The sequence below is a fragment of the Perca fluviatilis genome, chromosome 5 (assembly GCF_010015445.1).
Source record: "Perca fluviatilis chromosome 5, GENO_Pfluv_1.0, whole genome shotgun sequence".
Classification (NCBI taxonomy): Eukaryota; Metazoa; Chordata; class Actinopteri; order Perciformes; family Percidae; genus Perca; species Perca fluviatilis.
The window spans coordinates 4,507,129-4,525,416 of record NC_053116.1 but is presented as its reverse complement, the minus strand read 5'-3'; the positions used below and the strand labels follow the sequence as shown (position 1 = coordinate 4,525,416).

The following is an 18,288-nucleotide window of genomic DNA, read 5'->3' as shown; positions in this document are numbered from 1 at the left end:
TGGCCATTCCACTCTCTCTCTCTCTCTCTCTCTCTCTCTCTCTCTCCTTTCCATTTCCTTTCTTCCATGTCCATTCCTTCTGTGTCTTTATTCCATTATGTCTTCCTCCACCATCCTTCTATTCTTTCATTTCAGGCTCGTTATATGTATGTATGTGGCTTTTTAAGTTCCACTGCTCTTTATGTCCCTCCTTCCGTCTTTCACTCTGTCTCCTCCATTCCTTGTCCATTCATCCTTCCACATCCATGTCCGTCTTTCACCATGAATCCATTGTCCTGTGTCCATGAATCCATTTCCGTCTTTATATGCCTGAACTCATTTTCATTATTTCCACTCCATTAGTCCATTTCTGGATCAGTCCCTTCATTCGTCCTTGATTTCTATTTATTTTGGCCATGTGTTCCATATTTCCATTCCGGTGTGGTGTGGTCCATCCTTTCCTCTCTCTCCTCTCTCTGTCTCTCTCTCTCTCTCTCTCTCTCTCTCTCTCTCTCTCTCTCTCTCTCTCTGTCTCTCTCTCTCTCTCTCTCTGTCTCTCTCTCTCTCTGTCTCTCCTTGTCTCTCTCTCTCTCTGTCTCTCTCTCTCTCTCTCTCTCTCTCTCTGTCTCCATGTCTGTCTCTCTCTCTCTCTCTCTCTCTCTCTCTGTCTCTCTCTCTCTCTGTCTGTCTCTCTCTCTCTCTCTCTCTCTCTTGTCTGTCTGTCTCTCTCTCTGTCTGTCTCTCTCTCTCTCTCTCTCTGTCTCTCTCTCTCTCTCTCATGTCTGTGTGTGTGTCATGTATGTGTGTGTGGGATGGGATGGACTCTGGGACAAATGGAATAGGCAATGGTTGGGAGACAACAATGATGGCCTGATTCTGAGACCTCTACATTAGCTTTTTGTAGAGTGGAATAAAGGTGTGATTAATGTCAAGTGTGATTCTCCCCACTGTATATATATCAGTACTTACCTGGCAACACATACTGGGTGGACAGTTTATCTCTTGGGTAGTGGGTATGTTCTTTTAGATGTATTCACAATTTACTCAGTACTTAAGCAGAAACTGGACTGTAAAAGGAAGTCTTGTTTGTTTCCAGGTTATTACCAATATATTACAGTAATACTTGTAATAGATTACTCCCTTTTTTTGGGCAGTCAATGCCAATTTGTTCCATATAGGTTCCATAAAATAACCAGGAAAAACATGTATTAAACAAATATGTATAACAAATATTTACTCATTAAATAAGTTGAAACTGGACTATAAAAGGAAGCCTTGTTTGTTCGCAGGTTATATCCAGGATATTACCATTAAACTTGTAATAGCTTACTTACTTTGTTTGTATAATTAAAATCAACTTTTACCATATAGATTCCACAATATAATAATGAAAAACATGACTATTTACACATTAAATAAGTAGAAACTGGACTGTAAAAGGGAGTCTTGTTTGTTTCCAGGTTATTACCAGGATATTACCATTAAACTTGAAATAGATTACTTGGTAGCATTTAACATTACGCTTCTGGTAGTTTCTTTGGTATAAACTTGAATCTGTGCAGAAACTTGAAGAGGATTGCGCCGGTGAGGGGGGCAGCTGTTCCAGCAGCTCTTGCTCACTTTTTCTTCTGTTTTTACTTTCTTTTTAACTATTTCAACTTGTCGTACGTGTACTTTTACTACGTACACAATATCTGCTAACCATGGACACTAAAAACACCGGTTCAACTACGTCGACACATGTTTAATCATTGTCGGCAACCGTATCTTGTAATAAAAAGATGGCTCCTTCACACAGTTGTGTCACAGCTGCAGACACTTCAATCATGCTCCCCTGTCCGCAATACTCCCCACCTTCACCCACTTTGTTAAATGCTACACAAGGGACAATAAAACATTGGATCTGCTGTATGCAAACATTAAAGATTTATACATCTCTTCACCCCTCCCCCCGCTGGGCCTCTCAGATCACAACCTGGTCCATCTCCAGTCTGTTTACACACCTTTGGGCTTCTGAGACATCAGCATCCCCCACTTCACACCTGTCCACTGCTTCTGATTCTTCATTCATGGATGTTTCACACCCCTCCCCCCATCCTTCTCTCCAGGGAGCACCTACACCTCCCTCTAGCAGTCTCTCTCTGACAGTCAATCAGGTGAAGAACGAGCTAAAAAAGATCAAAGCAAGGAAGGCCCCGGATGGAATCTGCTCAGATCGCCTCAGTGAGGTCATCCTGCACATCTTCAACTTGAGCCTCAGTCTGGAGCGAGTTCCAATCCTGTGGAAGACTTTGTGTGTGGTCCCAGTTCCTAAAACTGCACATCCCAGGGAGCCCAACCACTTCAGACCAGTGGCCTTCTCACCTGATGAAGACCTTGGAGAGGATTGTATTACAACACCTGAGAACCCTGGTGAAAACCCTCTAAAATTGACTTGGGAGTCAAAACAATCAGATAATATAAATAAGGGTGAGGCTATTTGCACCCCTGGTACAATTAGCAGTGTATGCTATTCGTACCCTGGTGCAATTAGAAATGAATGCTATTCGTACCCCGCCGGTGCACACAGCAATGTGTTCTATTAAAGGGGTGATAGAATGCAAAACCGATTTTACCCCGTCATAGTTAAATAACGACAGTTCGGTGGGTAAATAGGACATACATAGAAGCTCAAAGTCCCACTGACACCCCTTTACTATGAAAATCTCATATTTTGAAACTGCCGCTGAAAACGGGGGAATCCCAACAAAGCTGAGTTGCTTACGCAAGCATCTCAAAACCGAACCTTAAGAGAACAGTCACGCCCAACATTTACATAGGCTACACACTGACCTGAGATCAGGTAGTCTTCTGAATCTAGCTAGGTCACGCAGATCTCTGCTATTCCATTACAAAATTCACTTCTGAAACTTTTTGCGCGAAATCAACCATATAAAGCTCAAATATGGGCCGCTTTTACGAAAATGGATGGCTAATTGCAGGAATTTTCTCCGACTGTGTGTCGGAGTTTAGTGCCGGTGTTGGTGCTGCCTGGTTGCTACATCGCCGCCCTGACGCAGTGTCAGCGAGCTTAACGCACCGCAATCTTTACCGCAGACCGCAGGTTCCAGTTAATCTTATAATGGGTATGTGTGTTGAGTTATTTAAACAAACAATCGGGGAAATAAAGCCTCTTTGGCTGCGAGTCTCATTGTTAGAGCCGCGGTGAGATGGAGTCCATCAATGAGAGCTAGCTAGCCTCCTCCTAACTCTGACATTCACAAAAATACATTCAATTGAAATCCGAAATCGGACAAGTGTTAGCTAAGCTTTGTAAGACCTTGAGGAACCTGTAATATTCATGCCGTGACGAAATTCAAACTGTAAATATACTTTAGTTATGCGAAAGTGAGCAAGCTGCGATATTTCCCCATTGTAATGAATGGGACATATAGCAAGCAGCTGCTCGTCCTACAAAGACGCCTCGCGTTCATAAAAATGCCTTGAAATCAAATCGGACACAACGGTTAGCTTTATAAGACATTGGGGAATGATGTTATATAAGTGGCGTGACGAAATTCAAACTGTAAATATAATTTAGTTATGGCGACAGTGTAGCTAGCTAGCTGCGGTATTTCCCCATTGTAATGAACGGGACATATTGCAAGCAGCTGCTTGTCCTACAAAGACGCCTCACGTTCATAAAAATGCCTTAAAATCAAAGTGGCGTGATGAAATTCAAACCGTAAATATATTATAGTTATGCCGGCAGCTGGCCGCGGAGCCCCGTAGTGCAGTATGCACAAAGGGTGACTTTGCCCTGGGTATGGAGCCCAGCAGGCTGCCGCTTTCTCGTCAGACTGTTGGAATATTATTGGGGCGGCTGTGGCTCAGTGGTAGAGCGGTTGCCTGCCAATTGGAAGGCTGGTGGTTCAATCCCTGGCCCTGCAGTCCCATGCCGAAGTGTCCTTGGGCAAGACACTGAACCCCGAGTTACCCCCGATGCTGCGCATCGGAGTATAAATGTGTGTGAGTGTTTATCTGATGAGCAGGTGGCACCTTGTACGGCAGCCTCGGCCACAGCGTGTGAATGAGTGTGAATGGTTCCTGTACTATGTTAAAGCGCTTTGAGTAGTCGTTAAGACTAGAAAAGCGCTATATAAATGCAGTCCGTTTACATTTATTATAAACAGGCATTTATTGCCTGAACCATAACCAATCCCACTCCTCTTGCCTAAACCTAACCAACCCAACCAGAGCAGGCATTTCCTAATATGCCAGTTTCTGCTGTCAAGGAAGATGAACGTCCGCCATGATTTCGGTGCACGCGAGCAACGTGTTTTTGTTGTTACATCACAGGGTGTGAATAGCTCAGCTGTGTGGCTGAGGCTATTTGTACCGGGGGTGCAAATAGACACTCCGTATAAACAACTGTTCACTAATAGACCTTAAATCAAGTCACCACACTGAGGACCTCCAGCAGACTTACGTCCTACTCCCTCAGGTTTTCCTCAAGCTCTCCGCCCGAACAAATAGTACTGCTAGGCTATATAGCCTGAAGCCCCGCTCCTCAAATTGGAACATACCAACACAACAATACAATGCAGGAGTGGCTCAGGTGAATAGACCGTAACGGCTCCATACAGCCAACATTCATATAATTTAGAAGCTAGACATTTACATCATTTATATAATTGACATTCAAATTAGCCAAAGCCACAAGACATCTTGATGGCTGAAAAATGTAATACTTAAAAATGCCGGTTAACTTCCTGTTACCCCGGAAGTCATGGACCCATTTAAACCCGAGGATCGCGGTTAACTTTCCTTTAGAACAAAGAGAGCACATGCTGGTCAGACCAAGATCATGTTACCCTCTATTAGCTTTTAAACTCAATAAACATACATTAGTTAACAAAGACATAAGTGTTGCTTGATTATTTTAACCTGTAAAGTTTGTAAAATAACTGTTATGGTTCTAAACAATCAAAGAATTATGTATTGATGGTTGTAGCAATTGCATATAAATCACCGCAGTATTAGATGTGTACACAAGAAAGCTACGGGATTACTATGAAGGATTTGATAAATGACTATGTTAACAGGTGATTTGAAACCTTTATAATAAGTAACAGCACATATTCACACGTCAAACAAACCTATACAGGCAAGCTCTTCACTCAGTCTTTGATATAAAATAGGTAGCGCATGGCTACCGTGACGGCAGCCATGCACCCTGTCACAGCAGGACTGTTAAAACATTTTATGACTCTGTGGTTGCATCTGCTGAGGAGCTGGGAGCACAGAGAGGGACAGGAAAAGACTCAACAAACTGGTGAAGGATGGCTGAAGAGGGCTAGCTCTGTTCTGGTCTGCCCTCTGGACACCATAGAGGAGGTGGGGGAGAGGAGGATGTTAGCCAGGCTGGCATCAATCATGGGCAACACCTCTCACCCCCTACATGAGACTATGGGCGTTTCTCAATCTGTGTTCTTCTATTGACTTGTGTTCTTGTGTCCCTGTGAAATGTCATCTTGTGTTGCCAAAGTACTGTCCCAATATACAAGTTCGCATTTCACCAAGAACAGTTAAGATTCCCGGAAATGTTCTTGACATGCCCATTTTACAGAGGATGCATTGATTGGTAACTTGTATGAACTTCGCAGCACCAGTATCCCAACATTCATTTTGGCATTCAATGATGGTCGGGTTTTTGGAACATAGACAGCCCAAAAACGATTTTAACAATTTCCGCCATCTTATTCATCACTAAATTCACTTCTGAGAACATTTTAGGCGAGAAATTAACGGTTTAGATTTCGAATATAGGCAGTCTTGCGAAAATCTTTGCAGAATTGACAATTTGCTTCAAAGTTTTGCTTCAAAGTTTTCGGAGCTCCATAAAGTGACGCGGCCGCCAGCTTGCCGTAAATAAGAGGCTTTTATTTTGCCGTTGACGGATCGTTTGTTTAAATATCACAACACATGTCAATCATAAGATTAACGGGAACCTGTGGTTAACTGTCTTTTTGGACACACACACACACACACACACACACACACACACACACACACACACACACACACACACACACACACACACACACACACACACACACACACACACACACACACACACACACACACACACACACACACACACACACACACACACACACACACACAGCGCAGCAGGCAGAGGCGGGGGAGAAAGATATACCCGTTTCTTTTCGGGAGACTTGTTTAAATTATGCCATAGGCTATAGCCTACATTAGATGTAGTATTTAGTTCATATTTTTTGGTGTATTTGTTTTCTGATTTACTAGAAGATGAGTTTCAGTCTGTATGATAAATGAACAGTTGTACATAAAGTGGTAACATGCTATGAAATGTTATGTAGACTAAAGGGGAGACACCAACCTTTATAATTTGAATTGCTAATTTCCATCTCCCTGGAAACTACAGTGCACTACAATAATATAGAAATGATAATTCCACATAACACTAATAGGAACACATAGGACATATCAGTGCATATTTATTTTTTCATTTAAACTGACTTCAACTTATACACTAATAATAGTAGGGATTGAGTAAGGAGTGTTTGAGCTAAACCATAAACAATACAATTAAAGCTGTAAGAAATAGAAATAATCAATCAAGCTGGCTATGCTTTATGAGGATACAAATTATAGTTGAATAGTATTGTGTGTTTAGTGTGTTTAGTGGAAGAGCACTGTGACAGCTTAGTCAGGCAAAATGAGAAAAGGATACTGTTGTACGTGCAGAAAGCAGCACTGTATGACGGTGTTCAGAGAGCAACAAGAGTGCAGCAATGAAGTTAATATCAGTTTGATATCAGTTTGACCATGAAAATAAGTTACTTCTCAACCTGTGACAGGCAACAGCGGCGCATTGTTCTCTCTGACCATCAGCATAGCTAAAGTCTGTCTAATAACTGATGAAGACTATGTTAACAGGTGATTTGAAACCTGTATAATAAGTGACAGCACACATTCACACGTCAAACAAACCTATACAGGCAACCTCTTCACTCAGTCTTTGATATAAAATAGGTAGCGCATGGCTACCGTGACGGCGGAGTGCCAAAAGACTGGAACCAGTCTGTGCACCAACCAGGGGACGCCAAGTCTAAACCACGGTACTCCTCCAACTTTTAATAAACAAATCAAAATGCTCTTAGAGACTGATATATGAATTCATGTATCAGCCAGAAAAAATTCTGATGTCGCAAGTCTGATGAGAGAAGCCTGTGTGCCTGCTCAACTCGGACCCGTGTACACGTTTATGCTCTTATGATTTTACTTAAATAAATACTTGTTAAACTTTTAAGTCCTCTCCTTGTCTACTTAGTGGATTTTTAACATGCACAAAGTGGTGACCACAACGTGATCCACTGAGTGGTGCCAGAGGACTTTCCCCTGAATCGAGCAGACAGGACGGACTCCAGTTTTTCCTTCACTCAAAACAGCGCGTTGTCAAAATAAGGTAAGCAGAAACCTGTTAATATCTAACTTCTGCACATTGAGCATAACCAAATTTTTGAGTGAAGAAGAACAAGAGTGCCGTTGGTAAATTGAATGAAATCTTAAGAGTATAAAAGAAAACTAAACAGTAAAACGAAATTGCAAAATAAGAACTGTTAACAGAGTGAAAAAAAAGCCTGTAAAAGCTCCTGGTCCATTGTGATTCGGGGAGTTGGGCAACAAAAAATAAATCTAAATTAGCCTGTAAAAAGCTCCTGGTCCATTGTGATTCGGTGAGTTGGGCAACAAAAAATAAATCTAAATTAGACCTGTAAAAAGCTCTTGGTTCATTGAGACCGGAGAGTTGGGCAAAACTAAAATCAAAGAGGTAAACCTTCGAAGGTTCAATGGTCTGACGAGACCTATAAATTGGCTATAAGAGACTCGTAAAAAGCTTTTGATCTACAACTGGTCGGAAAGTTGAGTACATTGGATGAAATAAAACCGTAAAAAGCTCTTGGTTAGAAAAATCGGAGAGTTGGTTTAATTTGACTTAATTAGAGGAATCGCAGTCGGTTGGTTGGTAGAAACTGTAAAAAGCCAATGATTGTGAATTCAATGCAATGACAGAAAACGTTTTACATTTCCATATGGAGGTAGATTTTGAAGTATATTGTGAAGAGAATAAAATTACCCGAGCGCTGTTTGATTTTGAGGTATACTGTGAAGAGGATAAAATTAATAAGGCACAGCTTGAAGTAGAAACAATTACTAGTGAAGGTTCATTGTGTGAAGTGTCCAAACGGACAGGGGAGAATACTTTAGGAAAAGAGTGAAACAGTAACAGGTAGTGGTGACGAAGTGAGTTTAGAGCTAGACTCAGATTTTGAGAGCAACATACAGCAGGACAAGAGACAGACTGACGTTACAGAGTCAAATTGACACTTTGAAAAGCAGAGACAATTGTTCGTTGAAAATATATATACGGTTTCTTATATATAGTGTGTTTCGGGTGCTGTTGGGAACTGTATCATAGCATAGATAAGTGAAAGATTGTGCATACAGTGCTGAAATGGAAGAACTGAAAGCTTTTCTGTTGGTGAAACTGGGGAAGAAAGCACCGGGGGGGGCAGCAGAAACAATGGGTTGAGACAGGAAAAAAGCTACTCCGTAAGTGGGAAACGGAAGGACTGTTGGCAGACATAGGGAGAGATGAGAGTGTATTGAGAACTTTGAATATCAGAGCAAAGAGTCAGGCACGAGTGGCAGACACAGAATGGAACGAAAAAGGAAGTAGGAAGTGGGGTCCTGTATGGGGGCGTAAACAAAAGAAAGCTGTAGAGAAAGATGTCACAAGGGGGCTGACTGAACTGCTGAGTAAACTGAAAAGGAAAAATGATAAGTTGGCAACATCTGGTGGCACAACTGAAGTAATACCAGAAAAGACTAATAACCCAATCACAGCCACTGCCAGCATGTACCCTTCCCGGCCACAACCAACAGCACCTCCATCCTACGAGGCTGTAACAGGCTCCTGTGGTGCCAGTAAAGAGAGGTGTACTGGAAGTGAATGGAGGAGTTCTGGATCTGGACATCCCCCAACACAATAACCTGGTGAATCTGGTGAAATGCACAGCCGACCTGACTGACACAGTTGACAAACTAGAAAATCAAATGCAAAACACCAGAGCAGAAATGAGCCAGCTCAAGGGGGAATCCATGGTCGGGACACAGTCACCATCAGGCCAAGGACCCCCAGGACCATCCGCTGCATCACTCCAACTGCCACCATCACAATCAACGCCTCAGCTCCTACCCCAACCTCAGTCCCAGAGCACTCCTAGAGGTGGTCTGCAAGTGAGACCACCTCCTTTCGATTGATTTGCAAATGAGTATGCACCCTCAGATAAAGTCTCCCAACACTCTGACTATACCTTCTCCAGCCACACCTCAGCGGTTAGCTTGAAGGAATCAGGAACTGACGTATCCTCTACTGACGATGAAGATGAACAGCAGCACAGAATTACAAAACACTTCACCAAAAGGGGTCCCCCACACGATGGAGGCATGCAGAAACTGCAGCTGCAAGGTGTGTTTGAAGGAGAAGCGAAGGTCATGGATGAAGCAAGAAGAGTATATGACCTTAGAGACAGATCCAAAAAAGGGGGGGCTGGAGCTTTCCCTATTATGGAACACCCCTCAACCTACTTTGGAGTGTATGTGCCATTTAAACACAGAGATCTGGAGGGGTTAATGGATGACCTCCCGCCAATCACCCAGGGAGCTGGACCATGGATACGAAAGTTGGAAGAACTTTGCCAGGGCCAAACTCTGGCCTGTCTTATATTTTAGATTCGTCAAAGTAGCCACCCTTTGCTTTTTTGATAGCGCTGCAAACCCTCGGTGTTCTCTCAATGAGCTTCATGAGGTAGTCACCTGAAACGGTTTTCACTTCACAGGTGTGCCTTGTCAGGGTTAATTAGTGGAATTTTTTCCGTTATTAAATGGGGTTGGGACCATCAGTTGTGTTGTGCAGAAGTCAGGTTGATACACAGCCGACAGTCCTATTGGACAACTGTTAGAATTCATATTATGGCAAGAACCAATCAGCTAAGTAAAGAGAAACGAGTGGCCATCATTACTTGAACAAATGAAGGTCAGTCAGTCCGGAAAATTGCGAAAACTTTGAATGTGTCCCCAAGTGCAGTCGCAAAAACCATCAAGCGCTACAACAAAACTGGCTCCCATGAGGACCGCCCGAGGAAAGGAAGACCAAGAGTCACCTCTGCTGCTGAGGATAAGTTCATCCGAGTCACCAGCCTCAGAAATCGCAAGTTAACAGCAGCTCAGATTAGAGACCAGATGAATGCCACACAGAGTTCTAGCAGCAGACACATCTTTAGAACAACTGTTAAGAGGAGAGTGCGCGAATCAGGCCTTCATGGTCAAATAGCTGCTAGGAAACCACTGCTAAGGAGAAGCAACAAGCAGAAGAGATATGTTTGGGCCAAGAAACACAAGGAATGGACATTAGACCAGTGGAAATCTGTGCTTTGGTCTGATGAGTCCAAATTTGAGATCTTTGGTTCCAACCGCTGTGTCTTTGTGCGACGCAGAAAAGCTGAACGGATGAATTCTACATGCCTGGTTCCCACCGTGAAGCATGGAGGAGGAGGTGTGATGGTGTGGGGGTGCTTTGCTGGTGACACTGTTGGGGATTTATTCAAAATTGAAGGCTTACTAAACCAGCATGGCTACCAAAGCATCCTGCAGTGACATGCCATCCCATCCGGTTTGCGTTTAGTTGGACCATCATTTATTTTTCAACAGGACAATAACCCCAAACACACCTCCAGGCTGTGTAAGGGCTATTTGACCAAGAAGGAGAGTGATGGAGTCCTGTGCCTGATGACCTGGCCTCCACAGTCACCGGACTTGAACCCAATCAAGATGGTTTGGGGTGAGCTGGACCGCAGAGTGAAGGCAAAAGGGCCAACAAGTGCTAAGCATCTCTGGTAACTCCTTCAAGACTGTTGGAAAACCATTTCACGTGACTACCTCTTGAAGCTCATCAAGAGAATGCCAAGAGTGTGCAAAGCAGTAATCAGAGCAAAGGGTGGCTACTTTGAAGAAACTAGAATATAAGACATGTTTTCAGTTATTTCACACTTTTTTGTTAAGTACATAATTCCACATGTGTTCATTCATAGTTTTGATGCCTTCAGTGAGAATCTACAATGTAAATAGTCATGAAAATAAAGGAACCGCATTGAATGAGGTGTGTCCAAACTTTTGGCCTGTACTGTGTATATATATATATATATATATATATATATATATACACACACACACACACACACACATATATATATTGACAAGACACTGATGTATAATGTGATTATATGTCAATGTTTGGTCTTTCATGTATTCCTTTTGTTCTGTTTTTTATGTAGGGAGACCAGTATTAAAGAATATGTCAATTCTTAAACCAATCCACTGGTTTAATAAGAAAAAGAAGCACTAAGAAAGCTGAAAAAGGGTAATTATCTACAAAAATGTTTATATGATTTCAATTATTTTTTTTATACAAGGTGTTTTAGATCACTAATATCTATATGGTATTTTGTTGTGTAGGTCGTCTTTACCTCTACAAAAGCGACAGTGTGGTGATGTGGTTTCAATAAAGCCATGTGTTGAAATCCGCGGACTCCAGCAGCCCTGTGAATCACAGCAACTATTTGTGGACAATAATATCCCCATACCATCTCGTGTTCGCAGAATAAGGAAGACACCTATTGTGGTGAGTTGAAAAAGAGTATGTAAAATAAGCATGTAATATTTAAAAGGGGTTATTTTCTCATAAAGTGTGTGTGTGTGTGCGTGTGTGTGTCCCAGAAATCTCAGGTGCTTTTCCCGCTCAAACCTTCATGTTCGACTGTTAATTGTGATGAGGCAGCGTGTACTACGTTAACCGAGGACCCCAATTATGCTATAGAGGTACCAGGCTTTGTATCTAACTGCATATACTCAACTAACGTGATAAAAATCTTAATCTATATATGTTAAAGCTGTTTCCCATGTGTTTTCAGACACTAAACGCCGTCGCAGCTTTGCAGAGAGTGCATCCAGTGGCAGTGGAGTCATTCACACCTTTTATTGGAGGCGTCAGATTTCCCAGAGAGGCAGGGTGATGAGCAGCAACAATCAGGTGGTGTTTTACAACGGGGGAGCGTGGCAGACTTCCAGGACACGGATGTGTCAACGGGGCCCATAGTATAATAGTCATAATTGCCCCAATCCATGTTTTACCTCAAAGCGGCGCTGAAGAGGTGAGTAACTGATAGCATGCTTGATGGGTCTGTAGCATTGCATTTATGATAGGAAGTGTGATCAAATGTTTGAAGGGGGGTAGTGTGTGTGTGTGTGTGTGTGTGTGTGTGTGTGTGTGTGTGTGTGTGTGTGTGTGAGTGTGTGTGAGAGAGGAGGGGGCGGTGTCGAGATGTAGTTCTAATACAAAAACAACTCCAAAAGGCTACTCCTGTGAGCTGCACAAAACCATTTAGCCTCAATAGGGCAGTAGTGGTGCTGTGTGCACGGAGAGGAGCTGAAGAAGCCGAGGTGGGGGTTGCTAGGCAACACGCACGTTTATACCATATGCTAAATCACCCATTAGCTCTATACAAATCCCACGTGGTTAAGTTAGCAGCGTTAGCTCGGGAGCTACGTGGTTAGCTTATATGTCCGTGTGTGGGTTAGTAAAAGGAACAGAATAAAGGAGGAAAAGAAAAGAAACACTCTGATCTTAGTTATAGATAATGGCCAGCTCCCTCAGCCACCCAGGTCTGGACCCCACGTGTAGTTAGGACAGAGTGAGACTTTTGATTTACCGAGGGAAACGGCCACTATAACCACTCTAGTGGCTAACAGCTGATTCACCGCGATTATCTCGCGGACAGTAACTAAACTCCTTCGAAGGAGTGGTCTAGCAGGTAGCGCTTACGGTTTTAACCCAGCTACTTAACACAACAAAAATGAAACGGTATAATGATCAGTTATACATTCACAGCAACAGATTAGTAACCAGATATGGCCAATACATGATAACAATCAGATCACATTAATGGCACAGCGGTCGCGAACCCTTTGCTCATTAATAACAAACCAAAACGCACTAGTTCTAACATCTGCCCAGAACTGTGTAAAGCCTTACGGTGTGCGTTGTTTGTCAGTTAAATCTCTCGCCAGAGTTTAACGATCCGTTTCGCCCAGAGCAGTGGGCGGGACGTAATCCATGTCGACAAGCAAGAAACAGAACACCGTCCTTTTCTTGAATCCAGGCTGATTAAACCCGCTGCAGATAGAGGGAATACCCGGCCAGTATTTCTTCGGATCCCTTTGTATATCAGACCGATATAAATTTGTCCCAGTTCAACTCGACCAGCGAGGTGATGCTGGCTAGCTAGTCCGGACTAGAGTGCTTCCTGTAGTGACCTGGGTCACCGTGGAAAGAGCGAAGAAACACACAGTGCCGACAGCTTTTATCCTACCTCCGCCTCCTAGTGGCGGGGTGGTGCATTCAAAGACCCGACAGCCAATGGGAAAGCGCAACCTTCTCACAGGTGTGAAGCAGTTCTTTGTCTCACCACCAGTCTGCCGTGCCCTCCACGTGTTGAATGTAGAATCTCCATCTTAGGGACTCTGCTTCCAAATAGCAGCCTGTAGGAGTTTGGTGAAACTGGCTTTGGGATTCACATGTAGGCCAAGATCCTTTGTCTGTGCAGTCAACTCAATCTGAGCCAAATCACTGTTTAACCAGCTTCTTGGTCCCCAACAAAATACATGTACACCACGCTGACACCAATGTAGATGTGTTGTGTGCAGATGAAAATATTCCAAGTTGTACTGGACAACAGACGTACGGCTGGTAATGGTGGTGCAATTCCCCAAGAAACAGTCAGCCTTGTCACCAACCAGCCATCAAATCACGCCCCACCGGCAGTATGTCCAGACAGGCCTGTGGATTGTCTCGACACCACACAGCCAACAAATCCTGATTACATGATGCAGGTTTTCAGATTGTCCAATCGTCAAATTGTATATGTGCAGATGATTATACAGATCCACAGCCATCCACAAGTACATACATGGGGCCGTCTTGAAATCCACAGGGACCGATACAGTGTGGGGAGGGGCGTTTGTCTAGGATATCATCTGAAATATCATCCAGAGAGATTCCGATTTCTTTTCTTTTTTTTTTAAGATTTTTTTTATTAACAGAAGTTCTTACAAGATGTTAATGGTGTGTAGGAAGGATCTACAGTTTGATACATTGAAGGTTGTATTTTACAAAAGGAAATACACACAAATGTATAACCATACAGACACACTGTACAAGGATGATGATTTTCAGTTTTTAATGCAACAGAGTTTCGCCAAGATGTTGATCTGCGGAATATCAATTTGTCCAATATTGACAGCGTACCAGAACAAGTACACAGAACTCTAACAGGGTTAATCGACAAGGCCTTAGACACTGCAACAAAGGATAGTATTTTAAATGTAGAGCTACAGGGTCCTGCTTTAGCGGCCCCTATCCAAACAGTACTGAGCTCAAACGATGAATATAATACAAATGAATTTCTGGAATAAATTTCCTATTAGCCAGCATTGTTAAAGAATATAATATGAAATGTGCGTCTAACCCAAGCACATCGCACATAACTATGAACTACAACAATGTCACTAATAAGATATTTTTTACTGCAGGGGATAGCTGGCATATTGTGTTTAAAGGACGTCTGGCCGAAATTCTGGGGTTCGTCCCAGACATGGTGTTCGAAATTCACATCAGCCCTGATTTAAAATGTATAGCTCCACACCCTGCCGACATTCATGGGGGCCATATTGGAGACCAATGTCAGATGACATTTCAAGATATGCTATCTTCAAATAAATCGCTTATTTTCACCATAAACAGGCATAGACATGTTATTATCAACATTTGTCAATATGTAAAAGGCCCTTACGGAAATATTTCAGTGTATGTTTACCTTCTATATCGTAAATGGGCCTCTAAAAAATGGCCATTGTAGTGTAGTGTAGTCTCTGAGCAGTGTTTACCTTTCTAATGCTCACTAGCATACATACAGGCTAACTATAGTCAGTTAGCTTTGTGTGTAACGTAACAAAAACCCACTCATCTCGTAGGAGCGAAGCTTAATATTTCATTCAATAAAATGATGGTACAAAAGGAGCACTAACGCCACAGGTCTTATGTTTACAACATGGACGCAGATATAGGAAACTCCGAAGGCAGTGTAATATTTACCTAGCAGGCTAGGCTAAAGCTGTTGAGCTAAAGTTAGCAAACATCGGCGTAGCAGCCGAACAACATCCCTGTGTTTCACTTTCCCTCCAATATTATTATGAACATAATAAAGACACCTGGACTCGGTCGAGACCAAAAGCCATACGACTATGGCAAGATCACAAGCATTTAGGTACATGGAGTGCTAGCGAAAAAGCTAACGCTAGCATAAGGCAGGGCTAACTTCAAACTTCATTCATTTCTTAAGCAGTGTTAGAACTTTTTTGACAGCATGGTACACATTACTATATTTGTCCTATGTAATTTGTTATCATATCGAAGAGAGAAATTGACATTTACCTCACACAATAATGAACAGCTCCCACACTTTTCGCCTTTTTGGTTCACGGGGGGGGACTTGTGAAATCTTTTGCTGGTTCCATGTCTTTCATTGCAGCCAAAGGCGCAACAGTTGGGCATTTCTTCAGTGATTTATGTCATTTTTAAAATAATGTATTACATTTTCCACTATTCCCTGCACTGTGTCAATGGGAATCAGGTGAATGTTGGTATCCAACATGGAGTCCACGAAACACGTGACCACCTCGGAACCAATAGCATAACAGGATAGCTCAGAACATTCGATTCCCTAGTTGGCCAAACTCTGTATATAAAGGGAGCTGGTGGAACCTAAAAGTTGGTGTTCACTATACAAACAAAGAAAGTAATCTATTACAATTTTAATGGTAATATCCTGGTTATAACCTGGGAACAGACAAGGCTTCTTTTTACAGTCCAGTTTCTACTTATTTAATGGGTTAATATTTATGTTTTTCATAGTTATATTATGGAACCTATATGGTACACGTTGGTGTTGACTGCATAAACAGGAGTACTCTATTACAAGTTGTATAGTAATACCCTGGTAATAACCTGGGAACAAACAAGACTTCCCTTTACAGTCCAGTTTCTGCTTAAGTACTGAGTATACAAGAACATACCCAGTACTTATGAAGATGTTCTATCATGCATGACTACCCAAGAGATAAACTATCCAACCAGCGAATAGGTTGATCCAACCCTGCCAAGTGAAACAATGTGGTTCCTTGATAAAGAACACTATTTATAATTATAATTTCATTTCAACAATTATTTTCTTGAAAATATATACATTTTCAACTAACTAATCTAGACTAAGGCAAGGGGCTGTTTGTCAACATAATCCAATAGGTTAGGTGGTGAACATATGCAGGAAATGTATAAACCAAAAAAAAAAATGTAAGGATCCCCAGACCGCCAGCCGATTATGTATCTTTCAAAGTTTGCTCCACCATTTTAAAACAATCAGGTGAAATTAGTGGGCTAATTCAATCTTTGTGTACAAGATGTCCATGTATGTTACTTGGTAAAGCTATTGTGATTGTTATTATACATCGTTAAACCTGGATTACCTGAGACTGTATATGTGTTCAGGTACTTTCTCTTACCTCATTTGTTATCTGGCCTCCAAAGGTAACCCACGTGCCTGCACAAAAATAAAACGATTACATTTTGTGTGTGTGTGTGTGTGTGTGTTGTTGTTGTTGTTGAAAGGGATTGAAACAAATTTGAATTGCAACAAATTTGAGTATTGTTCAGTTTGCAAGCCAATATTTGAGAATGTACAGTCCAGTCACAGATTTGTCAGGGCACTCTGAACTGTAGTGATATTATCAGGGTTGTCAACTCTCTCACTTTTGGCATATGACAACGAATTTCAAGGTCTCATGCTCTCATGCCATCAAAACTAATGTCAGGTCAAAAAAAAAAAAAGAGGCTACTGGGTAGCTCACCTGGTTGAGCATGCACCAAGGCTCAGTCCTTAGCGCAGCGGCCGTGGGTTTGATTCTGACCTGCGGCATGTAATTTCCCCGCTCTCTCCCCTCTCTTTCTTAAACTGTCTAAAAAGGCCCAAAAATAATCTTAAGAAATACCACGAAGAGACCACATAGCCAGTCTTGATTACAAATACTACCCTCTATCTATCTATCTATCTATCTATCTATCTATCTATCTATCTATCTATCTATCTATCTATCTATCTATCATTCCAAGAACGTCTTTCTGTCTGTGTGTGTGTCTGTCTGGGTGTTAAGCGCATATCTCTCGAACCGTTAGTCCGATGGATTTCAAACTTACAGGTGTCTTGCTATGGGCAAGAGTAAGTACAGTGCCAACTTTGGTGTTGTTTGGATAAGAAATGCAAAAGTTATCCTTAAATATACAGGTAAAAGAAGCACACATTAGCTTTTGGGGGGGGGGGGGGCCCCCCCCCCCTTTTTTTTTTTTTTGAATAAACAGCCCCCGCCCCCCCCCTCCCCTCTCTTTTTTTTTAAAAAAAAAGCGACAATTCACACGAATTTAACGACGCAGATATGTGCTGATTAGCTCTCATAACGGGCAGGGGGGTAGCACACTGCTGAGTCCATGACACTAATGTCTGATTACTCCACATTTTAATTGTGATATTTTGTGATTACATTCTGATTCTGCAATGTTCTCTGTCAGGTAAATATAGAAGCACAATGTTTTCCTCCGTGGGTGCTCACGCGCGCATGCCCTTTAAAAAAAAAAGTAGTCGAAAAAATGTTTGCATTTCAAAACCTTAGGAAACAGACAGCAGCCGATACAAACACACTATTAACTCGATAATAAAGCCGTCAAGTTTCAACAAAGAACAGCGCCACTTCTCACAAATACAGATAGGACTGGAGATGAGAAGTTTAACTGACCACTAGAGCTTAGATCGGCCCAAAAAATCAAGCCCGACCCAGCCCGAGCACGTTGTGTCCGAGCCCGACACGACACGTTAACTGTAATTATGAGCCCGATTTAAACTGACACTTTTTTAACACGTGGGCCGTTATAACTGACGTTCTCAACTACAATTCTGAGTTGTTTGAACTGCAGAAATCTGTTTAGAATAATGCAACAAGGACAAAGCATGTAAACTGCGCTGTTTGTTTATTCAGCCCAGCAGGACCGGTGTGATGCGT

The 18,288-nt window shown here is 42.2% G+C and overlaps 1 protein-coding gene across 2 annotated transcripts in view; it reads right to left on the bottom strand.

Annotated features, from left to right (window-relative positions):
• LOC120558632 (voltage-gated potassium channel subunit beta-2-like) overlaps positions 1-18,288 on the bottom strand; it is a 155,677-nt gene that overhangs the window by 61,648 nt on the left and 75,741 nt on the right. For both annotated transcript variants that reach the window (XM_039799714.1, XM_039799715.1), the window contains one exon: positions 16,741-16,778. In XM_039799714.1, the coding sequence (XP_039655648.1) occupies positions 16,741-16,778 (38 nt within the window). The remainder of the gene's footprint in view (positions 1-16,740; positions 16,779-18,288) is intronic.